We start from the raw sequence: 17,573 nt of genomic DNA, 5'->3' as shown, positions 1-17,573 counted from the left end.
AGCTGGAGATGTCTCTGCCTTGGTCCTTTCACTATTGGCTGCTACTTCCCGGTGGATGTCAGGTGGTGCAATACCGGCTAAGCAGTGTAATTTCTCCAGTGGTGTAGGGCGCAGATACCCTGTGATAATGTGGCATGTCTCATTAAGAGCCACATCCACTGTTTTATCGTGGTGAGATGTGTTCCGTAATGGGCATGCATACTCAGCAGCAGAGTAGCATAGCGCAAGGGCAAATGTCTTCACTGTGTCTGGTTTTTGAGTTTGGTGATAACTGCCCTCATCTCTTCTTAACTTCCCCGTTGTGTCTTGCAGATGGGATGCCGAGCGGCGTATGAAGAGTATTCCCCTTGTCCCATTTGCCGTATCCAGACTTGTAACTCTCTTTCTTTGCAACATATCACCGACAAGGAGAAGGTGGAAGCAGAAGAGTAGGAAAAAGAGAGAGAGAGAGACGCTGGCGAAATCCAGGGAGCCAGTTTGGTTGCGATTTCCTTCTTCATTTTTTTAAATTGCTTTTTCATTTCTCTTTGGAATCTTCAAATCGGTTGGGAGGGGTGGGAGTTGTCTCTTTTCGAAAGCAAAAGGAAGCGAAGAGAGTTGCGGCGACCACATCGGACAAGAGGGAAAGAGGCGTTGACGTTTGCCCAACGCAAAACTCCACGACGATGACGCGGGAAGAGGCCGCGGAAGAAGACTTCTTTCTTTATTTTGCAAACAAAGTTAAGGAAAAATCCCTCCTGGCAAAAAGGAGTGGGATTTTGCGAGAAGAACGGTTGCAGGCGCGAAGCCTGCTGGTGGGACCAATCTCTCTCTGAAGCACTTGTCCGATGCTCGATTTCGGAAGAGGGAGGCCAAATAGATCTAAACCAAAGCCGGTGGGTTTGGACCAGGCCTATGTGTTGTTACACCTGGGTAACACTTTTTGTTTTCCAAAGGGGTAAAAAAGAGGTGGGTGTTTTGGGGTGTTTTTTTCCGCATCTGTTTGGAATAGGAAAGGGAAACTAATTGATTGCTAAAAGGATGTTGAACTTAACAGAAGATATATATATAAATAGGTCTATATATCTATACTCCCACGGATCGGGCGCTGGGGCTTTCTCTACCCCACTTAGTCCTATGTCCGAGGAGATGGGATTAACTTCTTTCAAAGTCATATCATTCCTTAGAGTTTAGGGACCAAAGGACTATTGCTTTTTTAAAATATATAAATATATATATATATATATATATAAATGAATTAATTTAAAAAACAAAAACAAAAGGTTGAAAAAAAGAAAACTCAAAAGAAGTTTTAAAAAAAATTACGCAAACGGGGGGGGGGGGGGGAAGCTTCATGTCAAAGCTGCAAGTTGTCTCCAAAAGAAGCAGACGCAAGTATGCAACGAGCAGATGTTGCTTTGTGAGCAGTGTAGCCAATGCCCGTGGCCTGTTGACCGCATTGAACGCTGTCGGGTTGAAACAAAGGGAGAAAATTGGGTAATTTTAGGGGAGGGAGAGAAACTCTTGGGATCGGCTCTTTCCTCCTCTCTTCGGACAGAAACTTGGCTTTTCAAAAGTTATGTTATGAAATTGGTATGTGGGGGGGGGGGGGGTTAATAGAGAGATTTTTCTATTTTCAGTCCCAGATCTGCTTCTCCCATGTGCTGAAAGTGAACATCCACCGGTGTAAAGAGAGACACATTTCTAAGAAAGCATGCATAGTGATGCAACCTCCTTAGTCTTCATTCAGGATCAATCCAAAATCCATTCAAAATTAATGCCCAGTCCCATTTTCCCTCTTACAGAAGTGTAAGTTGTGCAGAGTGGCTATGTCTCTGTCATGATGTGCAAAATGATTGCATCAGCCCTAAAATCTCAACTGCAACATGATTGCATCAGCCACTGAAATTTCTAATTCAAAAATGATTACATCAGCCACTGAAATCTCCAATGCAAAATTATTGCATCAGCCACTGAAATCTCCAATGCAAAAATATTGCATCAGCCCTGAAATCCCCAATGCAAAATTATTGCATCAGCCACTGAAATCTCCAATGCAAAAATATTGCATCAGCCCTGAAATCCCCAATGCAAAATTATTGCATCAGCCCTGAAATCCCCAATGCAAAATTCTTGCATCAGTCACTGATATCTCTAAATCAAAATTACTGCATCAGCCACTGATATCTCCAATGCAAAATTATTGCATCAGCCACTGAAATTTCCAATGCAAGGGCCCTTGATGACTTGAGCAGTCCTTCATTCATAGGGTTTCCATTAGGCAAAGTCAACTTGCCAGCAGATCCCAACAAAAAGAGATCCATCTGTTTATTACAGACCTGGATCCGTGTCTCTCATTGCACAGGTGTGATCTTTGCCAAACTTGAGAATAACTTTCAGGAATCTGATGGGGAGAACGAGGTCAAGAAAGAGCCAAGGGAAACAGGATCAGAGAAAGTGCCAAATAAATGTGACAGAAAGTCAAGGTACATGAAGGACCAGGAATCGTCCTGTCCTCCTTCGTGGTCTACATTCCCTAATGCGGTCGCTTGGCCACTGGATTTCTTCTTCTTCTTTTTCCCTTTTCCTTCTTTTCAAATTCTGCTTCATTGTTAACATTTTCCTAGCGGTTTAGAACAGAATGCTTTTTGTAGAGTGGTTAGCATTTAACATAGAAGAAGCCCTCTCTTTGAAACAGATGAAACCTAAACAAAACAAAACAAAAAACAAAAAAGACAATCGACTTTAGTGACCTTGTGAAAGTGACTTTTTTTAAGACGAAAGAGAAAGGCATGTGCGCGCACACACACATATATATGCATATATATCTATCTATATGCAAGGGAGGGAAAGCTGCATACATACAGAGACCTATACGGGAGTTACAGAGATGGCAAAGTAGGAAGAGGGCTAGGAGCTGAGCTCCACTTCTTACCATTCTTGGCAAGGAAAGAAGAGACATTGGGTTGGGGGGACTACATGCTTTAGGACAGGTGTGAGCCAACCTGGACCCTCTAAGTGTTTTGGACTCCACCTCTCACAATTCCTTACAGCCTCAGGCCCTTTCCTTTTTCCCCTCAGCTGCTTAAGCTCCCTGCTTGAGTGGTGATGGCACAATCGTCAGCATAGACAAAATTCTCCCTACGGAAGAAATAGATCAACTTGGGCCTTCCAGGTATTTTGGACTCCAACTCCCACCATTCCTAACAGCCTCAGGCCCCTTCCTTTCCTTCCTCAGCCACTTAAGCGGCTGAGGGGGAAAAGGAAAGGGTCTGAGGCTGTTAGGAATCGTGGGAGTTAGAGTCAAAAATACCTGGAGGGTCCAAGTTTGCCCATGCCTGCTGTAGAGGAAGCTTTCTTGCATTACGCACAGGCAACCGAACCTAGCATTGGTTATGGGCCCAGCACTCAGCTTAAGCGGCCGAGGGGGAAAAGGAAAGGGCCTGAGGCTGTTAGGAATGGTGGGAGTTGGAGTCCAAAACACCTGGAGGGCCCAAGTTTGCCCATGCCTGCTGTAGAAGAAGCTTCCTTGCATTCTGCACAGGCAACAGAGCATAACATTGGTTATGGGCTCATCACTCAGCTTAACTTTGGTTATAGGCCCAGCACTCCGCTTAAGTGGCTGAGGGGGAAAAGTGCCTGAGGCTGTTAGGAATTGTGGGAGTTGGAGTCCAAAACACGTGGAGGGCCCAAGTTTGCCCATGCCTGCTTTAGAGGAAGCATGCTTGCATTACGCATAGCAGCAAAGCATAATATTGATTATGGGCCCAGCACTCAGCTTAACTTTGGTTATGGGCCCAGCACGCCGCTTAAGTGGCTGAGGGGGGAAAGGAAAGAGCCTGAGGCTATTAGGAATTGTGTGATTGGAGTCCAAAACACTTGGAGGGCCCAATTTGCCCATGCCTGCTTTAGGACAACCAGTCCAAGCAGTCATGTGGCCCATTTCCATGTCGCCAGAAGTAGGCGCTACAACCATGTCCTCACAAAAGTGGGGCACAAGCCAAGAAATGACAGAACTCCACAAGGCTTCTAGATCGTGGCTTTTCTAGCCCACCTGGGAGGCACAGTTTCCTGTGATTTGGTACAAGGCAATTTCTCGCCTTCTAATGTTGTCTTTCTCTTGCAAGTCTGCCAGCCAGACCAAGAACCATCTCACTTAGGGCTGGGTGTCCTGTTGCATTTCCCTCGTGATCTTGCAGAGATATTTCCCTTCTTTGCCATTTGCTAGGAACTAGCTTTGACCATGCACCCTGCTACCATTATTAACCCATTGCTCAAGATCCAAAGGGGTCGTTTCTGCAGATGTCAATGTGGCTCTCCTCCCTAAATCCCAGGAAGATGTTGGGGCAACTCCAGTTGAGGGAATGAAGTTGGGTTCGGCTCTTGAGGACCCAAGTAGGAATTGTGGGAGTTGAAATCCAAAACACTTGAAGGACCCAAGTAGGAATTGTGGGAGTTGAAATCCAAAGCACCTGGGGGACCCAAGTTTGCCCATGCCTGGTGTGGATGATGAATCCCACCAAATGCTACCTTCCCACTTTCTCATGAGTGGTCAACCTAGGGCTAAGGAGAACCATGGTTGGCCTTCAGCCTCATATCATAGTCTGGGGATTTCAGTGGAAAAGGAGGACAGATGTATTAAAAGCCATTCCGTTTGCACCAAACTCCCTTAAGTTAGCTTGCTGCAGGAGTAGAGAAAGAAGGACATTGCCCCAAAGCCATGATTGAGGGAAAACACACTAAGAATCCCATCAGCCACTCTTTTTTTATATATCAGGCAGCAAAATGTCTTGAGCCAGCCCTGGGAGAGAGGGAGAGACCTAGAGTTCATAGGGAAAGGGGAGCTGGTAGAAAGGATGGATTGCCCTATTGATTTTACAACCCTCAGAAAGTATGTCCTGGTAAATGTAGCTTTCAGCAGAAGACCAAGGGCCCAGCTCTTTAAGAACAACCAAGGGAAAGGATGGGGGAAAACTTCTGATCTTAATGTCTCCATAACCTTGTCAAGATGAAAGGGTTGGAGCTTAGCCTTAACTGACAAGTCCACAGATGACATCCCTTTCCAGTTTAGAAGGAATGAGGCCAAGGACATAGGAATGGAAGACCATCTCAGTTCAAGGATTACATTTGCCCTACCTGCATTGCATGAGCTATACAAGAGGAGGGACACGGTAGGTGGGTCTTGGGCAATCTGGTACCTCTGGGTGTTTTGGACTGTAGCACCCAATCAGCCCTAGGGGTGATGGGCGTTGTGGTCCAGATGTCTGCAGAGAGGCTTCCAGGTTGCCCCCAGCCCTTTGGTGGCATCTCCCCAACTGCCTTCACTTAACCATGTCCATGGAGGGTCTCTCCCCCGCGTCCCACCCTGCTCTTCATTGGCTGCTGCTCCCATCGCGACTCCCGGCTTCCCCAGAGCACAATCAGCTACAAAGCAACTGCCATCTCTCTAAGGGCTACTACCTTTTTGCTACCATAGTCTATTTGCTACCTTCGAAGGGAACGCACGGGTTGGAGATGGTAGGAGTGTTCTTATTTGCAAAGCTACCTCTGATGTCATAAGCAGACCTGTCCCGCCCTTCCTCACATGCCATCACTTCGAACTGGCTTAGGTGTTTTGTTGTCATTCACGGCTTCCTGGAAGCGGAAAGGTTCCAAAGAAGAGATCTGGGTGGGTGGAGAGGGGAGGAAGAGGTGACCGTTCTCCACCTTAGACGCTCATTGCGTTGGGCATGAAATCTGGGATGCCCTTAGTATCATCTGCGAAGGCTTGGTGGTGTTTTTACAATGCTTTCTGTAGGAGAAAAATCTGTATCCGTTGAAACAAAATGATTTTGTAAGTTATTGGGATGGGATTGCATGGTGGGTGGTGGAAGGGGAGCCACAATGCTTTTATTTTGGGCTCGGACCTGCTGGAGTCAGACCCACCGCTTACAAGTGGTTTGAAAAGGCAGCATGGGGCTCTGGGGTATGAATGCTATGTATGCTGGGACTGTTTTGCTCTGCAGTATGGTTCAAAAGAGGGCCACAGGAGCAAGAGTGCCTTCCCTTCACCACTTACGACGGACGTCTCCCCTCATTCTGTGGTTTCGGATTTGATCATCTGGGTCAGCAACCACAGCTCTCCCAAGAGCCTCTGCCCTAGATGAGGAAATGGTCAAAATCCAGATGCCAACTTCTGATGCAGATATTGACTGTGCCTGCCTAGTTCTGTTTGCTTGTGTTGTTTTCTAAAAATGCATTCCAGAGGCCTCCAAGCCATTCTATGTGTGGGTTCTTATGGCTTTGGGGCAGTGGTCATCTCACTAGCCACACTTCTTGTATAGCTGTCAGTAGATCGAAAGGTTCCAGATCAGCCAGAGAGGAAACCATCTAGTCAAAGCTTCCATTAGTTCAGAAATACTGCAGTTAACAATGGCTTTTCCATCCTTCTTCTATCAAAGTTGGAGTTATTGCAACACGGAGACCACCATTGATTATTGCCATCCTTCTTCTGTCGAAGTAGGAACCACCTCAACATGGAGACCACCACTGATCATTGCCATCCTGCATCTGTCAGAGTAGGATCCACCTCAACATGGAGACCACCATTGATCATTGCCATCCCGCTTCTGTCAAAGTAGGATCCACTTCAACATGGAGATCACCACTGATCATTGCCATCCTGCATCTGTCAGAGTAGGATCCACCTCAACATGGAGACCACCATTGATCATTGCCATCCCGCTTCTGTCAAAGTAGGATCCACCTCAACATGGAGATCACCACTGATCATTGCCATCCACTTCTGTCAAAGTAGGATCCACCTCAACATGGAGACCACCATTGATCATTGCCATCCCGCTCCCATCAAAGTAGGAACCACTTCAACATGGAAACCACCATTGATCATTGCCATCCCGCTTCCGTCAAAGTAGGAACCACTTCAACATGGAGACCACCATTGATCATTGCCATCCTGCATCTGTTGAAGTAGGAACCATCTCAACATGGAGACCACCACTGATCATTGCCATCATACTTCTGTTGAAGTAGGAACCACTTCAACATGGAGACCACCACTGATCATGTTCATCTTCTTACTGTTTCCTCCAACTTTTGCCTGAGTAGAGCAAGCCAAGAGTGTAATGACAGTCCAAAAGAACCGGTTTTTAGCTCAACAGCCTTCTTGTCCTCTAAACCGATGGACTTTGAGCTGGTCTCATCTTGTCTGTTATGCCAAACGTGATCAAACTCTTTGTCTTGGTAGCCAAATCTAGGATTTGTGTTGAAAGAATATATGTACAATTAGTAGGACATGTCCTGACAATGGGACATCAGAAAGGGAGAGCGCTTCAAATACAACGGTGCCAAATGGGACAAGGAAGAAGAGGCCAGATGCCAACATCTTGCACCCAACAGGTGACTTTTGAAAGCCATTGTGTGTAGAACAGTTGCACAGAGGGTAGTTCCTTCACAGCAAAAACAGACTCTTGAAAGACTGAATCAGACTCTTTCTACCATTTCCACCACAAGCTAAAACTGGGGACTTCGCCAAGTCGCTAAAAATGTCATATGTGCCTCGCTAATATTAAACAATAGAAGAAATAGGAAGCTATCAAGAGGTAAGTAAGTATGGCCCAGCAAGAAGTGGAACCTCCAATGAAGAGTTGGGCATGAGACCTTGTTGCATCAATTTCCCACCCACTCAAATGGCCAAAGTCATAGGACAAACGCTATTGCTGGCTTGGATTGATGGCTCCCTCCTTGTTGGCTCTCCATGCAAAGCCTCAGCCCCAAAGAACACTTCTCCGCCTGTCCCGGCCAGAGAGGGATCTCATTGCTCACGTTGGTCCTAGGCAGGATGACCGCTCATGCCCAGCTAGGTTCTCAGGAGGACAAGCTCCACTAGCCACCAAGCATTCGTTTCCTTTCCCCCCAACGAATCCTCCTCCCGAATGGCTTTTTGGAAGGAGGTCCTCTCGCCCTGCCACTTGCCTTCCCCGAATGGGCTTTCTGTTTCCGTCATTCCAAAAGGAACACTGTGCCTCCCAAAGACGGGGCGGCAGTTTTGGCATTCCAGTGGATTTACAATTCTTTTTGACTGATTCCTTCTTATGATTTCTTGTAGTATAATAAAGAAAGACGAATGGACAATGTTATCTCTGTAGCTCTGTAGCTCTGTAGTTAATGATATTCTGCTTAGACTGAAATAAAGCACAGTCCAGTGGGAATTTGCCCAGATGGTTCACGCCTGAGTTTCTTATTAACCGTGTTTATCTGGAGTTGGGTTTATTTTTTTCCCATCCTTAATCTTTACTGCTGCAGCAGTTGATAAGAAAGAACGTTCCCTTTTAGTAGGGAGAATTCAGCCACAAGTCCCAACAGCTACATCGGTACCAAGAGGGGAAGTCTTCTCCTAATGCAGTGTTTCTCAACCTGGGGGTTTATTTATATTTTACTAGCCGTCCCCTGCCACACCTTGCTGTGGCCTCCATCTTCCATGCCAAGGAGCTTTGTTCTCCTTAGACCAGCGTTTCTCAACCTAGGGATTGGGACTCCTGGGGGGGTCACCAGGTGGTGTCAGAGGGATCACCAAAGACCATCAGAAAACACAGTATTTTCTGTTGGTCATGGGGGTTCTGTATGGGAAGTTTGGTCCAATTCTATCATTGGTGGGGTTCAGAATGCTCTTTCATTGTAGGTGAACTATAAATCCCGACATCCACAACTCCCAAATGTCAAGGTTTATTTTCCCCAAACACCACCAGGGTTTACATTTGGGCATATTGAGTATCCATGCCAGGTTTGGTCCAGATCCGTCATTGTTTGAGTCCATAGTGCTCCCTGGATGTAGGTGAACTACAATTCCAAAATTAAAGATCAGTGCCCACCAAACCCTTCCAGTATTTTCTGTTGGACATGGAAGTTCTGCGTGCCAAGTTTGGTTCCATTCTATCATTGGTGGAGTTTGGAATGCTCTTTGATTGTTGATGAACTATAAATCCCAGCAACTACAACTCCCAATGGACACGATCAACCCCCTCCCCCAAACCCCACCAGTATCCAAATGTGGGCGTATCGGGTATTTGTAAGAAATTTGATCCAGTGAATGAAAATACATACTGAATATCAGATATTTACATTACGATTCATAACAATAGCAAAATTACAGTTATGAAGTAGCAACAAAAATAATGTTATGGTTGGGGGTCAGCACAACATGAGGACTGTATTAAGGGGTCGCGGCATTAAGGTTGAGAACCACTGTCCTAATGTAATATCTGCTCCAAATATTCAAGTCTTTTGCAGGAACTTCTAGGACCTACGGGTGTGTTGTCTCACGCCAACTGAAGCATGAGAGTATAACCCAGGTATGGGCAAATTTTAGTCCTCCAGGAGTTTTGGACTTCAACTCCCACAATTCCTAATAACCTCAGACCCCTTCCTTTTTCCCCTCTGCTCTCTGCTTGAGCGGTGATGGGGCAATCGTCAGCGTAGATGAAACTCTCTGTTCCTTCTGGCAGTGGATTTCTTTGTGATAATCCTTTGTGTGTCTGTGTATGAGGGGGAAAAAGAAAGGGCCTAAGGCTGTTAGGAATTGTGGGAGTTGAAGTCCAAAACACCTGGAGGACTGAAGTTTGCCCATACCTGGATTATACTCTCATGCTTCAGTTGGTGTGAGACAACTCACCCGTAGGTCCTAGAAGTTCCTGCAAAAGACTTGAATATTTGGAGCAGATATTACATTAGAACAGTGGTTCTCAACCTTCCTAATGCCGCGACCCCTTACTACAGTCCTCATGTTGTGGTGACCCCCAACCATAACATTATTTTTGTTGCTACTTCATAACGCATATCTGGTATAGTTACGATTCCATTGCCACTTTGTTTCCTAGTAATGTGGCTGATCTGCCCAAAATGTTTTGCTCCTAAAGAACCGTCATGGCGGCCACTTAAAGGCTGAAGTGGCCGCTATGACGGTTGAAAGGAGAATACTTAAAGTCAGAAATCCAGCAAATAGACCAGGTCAGAGTGGAGAAGTCAGAGAGCGATAGACAGTCCGGTTTAGTCAGTCAGGCAGTCCAAAAAAGCTAGTCACACAAAGGTTCTCAGCTGCTGACAGAGCGGCGGATGAAGAGAACTGAGGCGATGGCACCGCCCACCTGCTACTTATACTCGCAAGGGAGAGTGGGCGGGGCTAACTGCCAAAGTTTTTCAAATCTATCTAGAACAGTGTTTCTCAACCTGGGGGTCGGGACCCCTGCGGGGGTCACGATGGGGTGTCAGAGAGGTCACCAAAGACCATCAGAAAACATAGTATTTTCTGTTGGTCATGGGGGTTCTGTGTGGGAAGTTTGGTCCAATTCTATCGTTGGTGAGGTTCAGAATGCTATTTCATTGTGGGTGAACTATAAATCCCAACAACTACAACTCCCAAATGGCAAGGTCTATTTTCCTCAAACTCCTCCAGTGTTCACATTTGGGAATATTGAGTATTCGTGCCAAGTTTGATCCAGATCCATCATTGTTTGAGTCCACAGTGCTCTCTGGATGGAGGTGAACTACAACTCCAAAACTCAAGGTCAATGCCCACCAAATCCTTCCAGTATTTTCTGTTGGTCATGGGAATTCTGTGTGCCAAGTTTGATTCAATTCCATCACTGGTGGAGTTCAGAAGCCTCTTTTATTTTAGGTGGACTATAAATCCCAGCAACTCCAACACTCCCAAATGACAAAATCAATCCCCCCAACCCCACCAGTAATCAAATTTGGGTGTATTGGGCATTTGTGCATCCTGCTTATCAGATATTTACATGACGATTCATAGCCGTAGCAAAATTACAGTTATGAAGTAGCAACGAAAATAATGTTATGGTTGGGGGTCACCACAACATGAGGAACTGTACTAAGGGGTCGCGGCATGAGTAAGGTTGAGAACCACTGATCTAGAAGGTTCCGAAGCTGTCTGCTCAGGCGCAGAAACTACCATATGTGCGTATTCACAGTTGACCACGATGGGAAAACATTCCTCTTCTATTCTGACTTGCAAAAAACAAGTTACTTTGCTAATATGTGACTCCCATATTAAGCCCCGGCCAAAAAAAAAAAAAAAAAATATCCACTCCTAATTCAATGCCATACCACACACTCAGCTCTGCCCTCCGACACAAGCGAATGGATCAGGAAGTTCACCCAGAACAGCCCCATCACTATAATTGCTTCCTCCCACTGTGATGGCCTGATAACGTCTCCATGCCATTGGGTCACTGAATCCATTCCAGATTTTGTGACCTCCCAACCTCTGAGGATGCTTGCCATAGATGCAGGCGAAACGTCAGGAGAGAATGCTTCTAGAACATGGCCATACAGCCCGAAAAACCTACAACAACCCAGTGATTCCTGCCATGAAAGCCTTCGACAATACAAGAGAATTTTTTAAAACAGAATTTTAATATGCTAAAACCGTTTGCTCACACGCTCTCGTTTTTTTGTGTGTGTTTTCCCCTCGTGTGTGGTTTTTTTTATTTAGTTTTTTTGCTTGTTTTCGTTATTAAAAATGACGTCGATGTAAACGCGGGAGTGCAAAGTCAGCCGTCCCAAGTGTTCACGGGGAAATGGTCCAAGTCCTCCCTCTTTGGAGTGTCTCTCATATATTCTACATACAAGCCGCCGGCCCGTCGGAGCCACTCCCGCGGACCTCGGCCACTCAGAAGGGACGCTGGTTGCCCGCTTGCTCCCCGCGCCCATCTGGGGCTCTTGGTCTCCAGCCAGCCAGGGTGATCATTGCTTTGCGGGCAGCCTCCGACACCTGGCTCCCTTTGGCCCAGGGAAGGGGAGAGGGGCAATGCTGGTAGGTGTTGGAACAAGGAGGGTCCTCCGCCCCCTCAGTTTGTATAGACCTGAGTGCCAATCACACGCATGATCTCCTTCTGGATTTTGGGGTCCTGAGTATTGATGTTGGCATCTCCGACTTGGCCGTCTTCATACCTGCGAGGGAGAGAAGAGCCATTTCAGATTCTGAGAGCTTATAAATACAAGCCACCATTTTTTAAAAACTTGAGACAATATCTCTCTCTGGGAATAACTAGGCCCTCCAGTACAACTCTGGGATCAGAGAGTTCCACTGCTGAACAGCTCTCACAGTTGGGAAGTTCTTCCTCATGTTCAGGTGGAATCTCCTTTCCTGTAGTTTGAAGGCCATTCTTCCCCATCCTAGTCTCCAGGGCAGCAGAAAACAAGCCTGCTCTCTCCTCCCTATGACTTCCACTCACATCTTGATACATGGTCTTCATCGTGACTTCGCTCAGCCTTTTCTTCTGCAGGCTAAACACATGCAGCTCTTTAAGCCACTCTTCACAGGGTTTGTTCTCCAGACCCTTGATCCTTTGAGTCGCCCTTCTCTGTTTCTGTACGCACTTCATACACAATGGCCTTCAACCTGAGGCTTCTCTCACTGAAGCTTCTCTCACACACCAGGTCTACTCACACCGATCCCTACTAACACTGAGACCTACTTCACATTGAGACCTTTCACCTACTGAGGCCTTCTCACACTGAGGGCTCTCTCAGATGCCTCTCATATACTGAGGCAAACTAACACTGAGGCGTACTAACACACTGAGGCCCTTCTCCCACAGAGACCTCTCACAGGCTGAGGGCGAACTAGCACTGAAGCCTTCTCACAGCAAGGCCTGTCACAGACTGAGGTCTGCTAACACTGAGGGCTCCCTCAAACTAACACTTGTGTCACACTAAGGCGAACTAACACTGAGACCTACCTCACATTGAGGCGTTTCTCCTACTGAGGCCCTCTCACACTGAGGGCTCTCTCAGACGCCTCTCATATACTGAGGCAAACTAAGCCTGAGGTGTACTGAGGCCCTTCTCCCAGAGACCTCTCACAGACTGAGGGCGAACTAGCACTGCGGCCTTCTCACAGCAAGGCTTGTCATAGACTGAGGTCTGCTAACACTGAGGGCTCCCTCAAACTAATACCTGTGTCACACTGAGGTGAACTAACACTGAGACCTACCTCACACTGAGGCCTTTCTCCTACCGATGCCCTCTCACACTGAGGGCTCTCTCAGACACCTCTCATATACTGAGGCAAATTAACACAGAGGCCTACTAACACACTGAGGCCTTTCTCTCACAGACTGAGGGTGAACTAGCACTGAGGCCTTCTCACACCAAGGCCTGTCACAGACTGAGGTCTGCTAACACTGAGGGCTCCCTCAAACTGACACCTGTGTCACACTGAGGTGAACTAACATTGAGGCCTACTAACATACTAAGGCCCTTCTCCCACAGAGACCTCTCACAGACTGAGGGCAAACTAGCACTGAGGCCTTCTCACACCAAAGCCTGCCACAGACTGAGGTCTGCTAACACTGAGGGCTCCCTCAAACTGACACCTGTGTCACACTGAGGTGAACTAACACTGAGGCCTACTCATACTGAGGCCTACTAACATATTAAGGCCCTTCTTCCACAGAGACCTCTCACAGACTAAGGGCCACTAAGGTATAGGCACACCTGCTTATATTGAACTGCAGCTCCTTCTATGCAGTTCAATATTTACTATCTCTGACATAATTGTCCTCTAATCTGTCATAGAAAGCAAATATCATGGATTAGCCTTGGCTAGGAAACAGTAGAATGAGGGAGATCTTGTCTTCATGGTCTGCTTGCCCACTGTGTAGGTGGGATGCAGGACAAAGGAGGTCTTCCGTCTGATTTTTTTCTGCAAACCTTTCAAGAGAGTATGGCATTTGTGATGCCAACGCTGCCCATATTGACAAACAGAATAGCTCCTCTCCCCTCTGCAAGACGGCCAGGTACTCACACAAAGAAAAAGCGGGTGCAGACGTGGTCCGACACAGGGCAAACCCAGATGTTGCCATGCTTCTGGAGATCCTTTGACGTGATCACTGCAAGGGAAGCCAGGGCCAATGAGCAATGCAGAAGGAGATATGTGGAGACAGGGTTTGTTTATTTATTTATTGACAACATTCCTACCCCGCCCTTCTCAGCCCCCGAGGGGGGACTCCGAGCTGCTAACACTGGCAGCAATTCGATGCCACAATATCACAATATACAATAATATAAAAACCATAAATACACAATAAATTAAAACAATAACATTAATTATATAGCCGTTTCCATTATCATAACAATCATCGTATGGTCCAATTCAATGTCCAAAGTGCCGTTGTCCCTGCTTGCCAAAAGCCTGGTTCCAAAACCACAATTTCAGTTTTTTCCTAAAGGAAAGGAGGGAGGACGCCAATCTAATCTCGCTGGGGAGCGAATTCCATAAGCGGGGGGTCACCACCAAGAAGGCCCTGTCTCTCGTCCCCACGAGATGCACTTGTGAGGCCGCTGGGACCGAGAGCAGGGCCTCCCCAGTGGATCTTAAACTATGAGGCGGAACGTAGAGGGAGATATGTTTGGACAAGTAAGCTGGGCTGGAGTCGTATAGGGCTTTATAGGCCAAGACCAGCACTTTGAATTGTGCTCGGAAATGGACCCAGGCCTTGGGAACAATCACTAACATTCCAGTTTTGTCCTAATTTCAGTTTACTTTGAAGCATTCAGCTGTCGTCTGTAGGAAGGAAACTGTGGATCAAACCCAACTGGGTGTTTGACTTGATGTGGAAAGAATGGCATTATATTGGTATACCTTCCCCAAGACATTTTTCCTAAAAGTACTACAGTATTCCCTCACTTATCACAGGGGTTATGTTCCAGAACCAGCCACGATAAGGGAAAAACCACAATGTAGGGACTATATATATAGCAGAAATGCCTTGCCCGATTTACCGGGCAAGGGCTGTTGCGGTGGTTGGCGCCCTCTCGCCAGCCATTCCCAGAAGCCCCCTGCACAGCGGGAGGTCTCTTGCTGGTTGGCCAGCTGGTCAACTTGCAGCAGGCCCCACTCCGCCCCTGGATCAGCCAGGGCCGGCTTCCCCACCTCGTCCCAGCAGCCTTTGCAGGGCTCCCTGGCTGCTAGGGTGAGGTGTGGAAGCCAGCCCTGGCCAAACCAGCATTAAGTTCCAAGACCACCCGTGATAAGTGAAAAACCGTGATGTAGGGATGCTCTCTCTGTGTGTGTGTGTATCTATCTATCTATCTATCTATCTATCTATCTATCTATATGAATGATATGCCTCGCCTGACTTACCGGGTAAGGGCTGTTGCAGTGGTGGGCGCCCTATCGCCAGGCATGCTGCTTGCAGGGGGCTTCTTCTTCCTGGAAGCCCCTTGCGTGGCAGGAAGTCTCTTGCCACTTGGCTAGCTGGTCAACTGGCAGCAGGCCCCGTCCCACCCCTGGATCGGCCAGGGCCAGCTTCCCCACCCCACCAAAACAGCCTTTGCAGGCTCCATGGCTGCTGGGGCGAGGTGAGGAAGCCGGCCCTGGCCGATCCAACCAGCGTTACGTTCCAGGACCACCCGCAAGAAGTGAAAAACCGTGATGTAGGTATATATCGATATCTATAAGAAATGCCTTGCCCGACTTCCCAGGCAAGGGCCATTGCGGCGGTGGGCTCCCCGCCCCCTCTGGCCATGTTGCTTGCAGGGGGCTTCTTCTTCCCAAAAGCCCCCTGCGCTGTGGGAAGTCTCCCGCCACTTGGCCAGCTGGCCAACTGGTGGCAGGCCCCGCCCTGCCCCTGGATCGACCAGGGCCGGCTTCCCTATCTCATCCTGGCAGCCACGGAGGCCCAGGGCAGTGTTGCAAAGGCTGCTGGGGCAAGATGGGGAAGCCGGCCCTGGCTGATCCGCTGGTTGCATCGACCAGGGCTGGCTTCTCCACCTTGCCACGGAGCCTGCGGATTTGCTGTTTTGCGGGAAAATACAGTGTTCCCTTGCTGTTTCGCGGTTCACTTTCCACAGACTTGATGCTTCACGGTTAGGGTTTAGAATTAATATTTTAAGCCCTAACCGCGAAACAACGAGTCTGCAGAAAGCGAACCAGTAAACAGCAAGGGAACACTGTATTTACATGAATACAGAAGCCAAAGTAGAGTCTAAAGCAACAATTACTCCAAGAGAAGAGTGTGTGAGAGAAAGAGAGAGAGGAAGAGATGCCCACACCCATCACTCACCTTCACAAAGTGCGATGCAATTCAAATTCCGACTCTGTAAGAACCTGGATTGGATGGATCGAGTCTGCAAGGAAATCAGAAAACCCAGGATCATATCTTTTTTTCTGTGAGTACAAGAAGGAACCTCATCCATGCCTAGCGCTACAATCCCCATCTTCCCCTGAGCTGTCTGAGGATGATGGGAATTGTGATCTAATACATCCCAAGGGTTGAAAGTTAGGGAAAGCTGCGGTAGAGCACCATCATCTGGAACCACAGCAACCAAAATATTACAGGAAGTCCTCCACATCCACTGAATGTCAATAGAGGGAAACCCCAAATATTTGTTTCCACACATACACTGGACTTCATCACATTGAAGCAGGGAAGGGTGCAGACCTTGGAAAACTATAACTCCCGGAACCGCATAGTATGGAGCTATGGTATTTAAAGTAAGGTCCACCTGCATTCATTTCAGTGTAGATGCACCCAGAGAAGGTTCGTGGACCTTGGGAAGGACTCAGTGGAATTTAGTAAATATAATGAAATGGTAGAATTACCTGAGGGATCGTGTTCATCCGATTATACCTCTGCACCAGCTCATCCTTCGAAGGCATCCTGTGCTGCCCTTTCCCCATCCCTGAGTTGACAAATAAAGAGCATAAGACAAGTGGAGACTGGGTGAGGTTGGCACACTAGCCTTAAGGCAAGGCGCTCTCTACCCATTTGCAATGGGATATTGTGTGATTGGCAGGTAAGGAGCAAAGAGGAAGAAAAGGAAAGCAATGAGATCCCAGCAAGAACAATGCGGAAGTAGTCGTAAAAATGGCCCCACCATCTTCGGGTGCTTCAATCGGTGGCAACACTTTGGAGATGCAAGGGAAAGTGGAGAACAAGCCCTATGAGGAGCGGCTTAAAGAGCTGGGTGTGTTTAGCCTTCGGAAGAGAAGGCTGAGAGGAGACATGATGAGGGCCATGGATAAATATGTGAGAGGAAGTCATAGGGAGGAGGGAGCAAGCTTGTTTTCTGCTGCCCTGGAGACTAGGACGCAATGGCTTCAAACTACAGGAAAAGAGATTCCATCTGAACATTAGGAAGAACTTCCTGGCTATGAGAGCTGTTCAGCAATGGAACTCTCTGCCACAGAGTGTGGTGGAGGCTCCTTCTATGGAAGTGTTTAAGCAGAGGCTGGATGGCTATCTGTCGGGGGTGTTTTGAATGCAATTTTCCTGCTTCCTGGCAGGGGGTTGGACTGGATGATTACCCTTACCCTAACCCTAACCCTTGTGAAGGAGGGGGTGGGGCCAAGGGAGTCATTTTTGCACATGCCCTGTATTGTCATTTAGCTTTTGGGGTATTTTAAGTCCTTGCCACTACATTTTTGGGGGGTTTTTATGAGTGATGGACACTTATCGGTCTGTTAGGAGTGTCGTGTCCAAATTTCGGGTCACTTTGTGTATATGTGTTTTGTGTATATATGTGTGTTTGCGTATATATGTGTGGTTTTGTGCATGCGTTGTAATGTATTT

The 17,573-nt window shown here is 47.4% G+C and overlaps 2 protein-coding genes across 13 annotated transcripts in view; one reads left to right on the top strand and one right to left on the bottom strand.

The window, feature by feature from the left end:
- CELF6 (CUGBP Elav-like family member 6) overlaps positions 1 to 8,199 on the top strand; it is a 196,079-nt gene extending 187,880 nt beyond the window's left edge. For all 10 annotated transcript variants that reach the window (XM_060755323.2, XM_060755325.2, XM_060755327.2 and 7 more), the window contains one exon: positions 313 to 8,199. The gene's annotated coding sequence lies outside the window, so the exon portion shown is untranslated. The remainder of the gene's footprint in view (positions 1 to 312) is intronic.
- Positions 8,200 to 11,384: 3,185 nt separating this feature from the next.
- PARP6 (poly(ADP-ribose) polymerase family member 6) overlaps positions 11,385 to 17,573 on the bottom strand; it is a 44,512-nt gene continuing 38,323 nt past the window's right edge. Inside the window, exons 20-23 of one of the 3 annotated variants that reach the window (XM_060755332.2) lie at positions 16,604 to 16,683; positions 16,065 to 16,128; positions 13,805 to 13,889; positions 11,385 to 11,946 (exon numbers count right to left, since the gene is read on the bottom strand). In XM_060755332.2, the coding sequence (XP_060611315.1) occupies positions 11,844 to 11,946; positions 13,805 to 13,889; positions 16,065 to 16,128; positions 16,604 to 16,683 (332 nt within the window). In that variant the 3' untranslated portion in view covers positions 11,385 to 11,843. Of the gene's footprint in view, positions 11,947 to 13,804; positions 13,890 to 16,064; positions 16,129 to 16,603; positions 16,684 to 17,573 lie in introns of those variants that run through there. The other 2 variants (XM_060755334.2, XR_009630175.2) reach the window with 2 other exon arrangements.

Source organism: Anolis sagrei, chromosome 9 (assembly GCF_037176765.1).
Source record: "Anolis sagrei isolate rAnoSag1 chromosome 9, rAnoSag1.mat, whole genome shotgun sequence".
NCBI lineage: Eukaryota > Metazoa > Chordata > Lepidosauria > Squamata > Dactyloidae > Anolis > Anolis sagrei.
The sequence above is the reverse complement of the archived record's forward strand: the minus strand, read 5'-3'. Positions and strand labels throughout refer to the sequence as shown.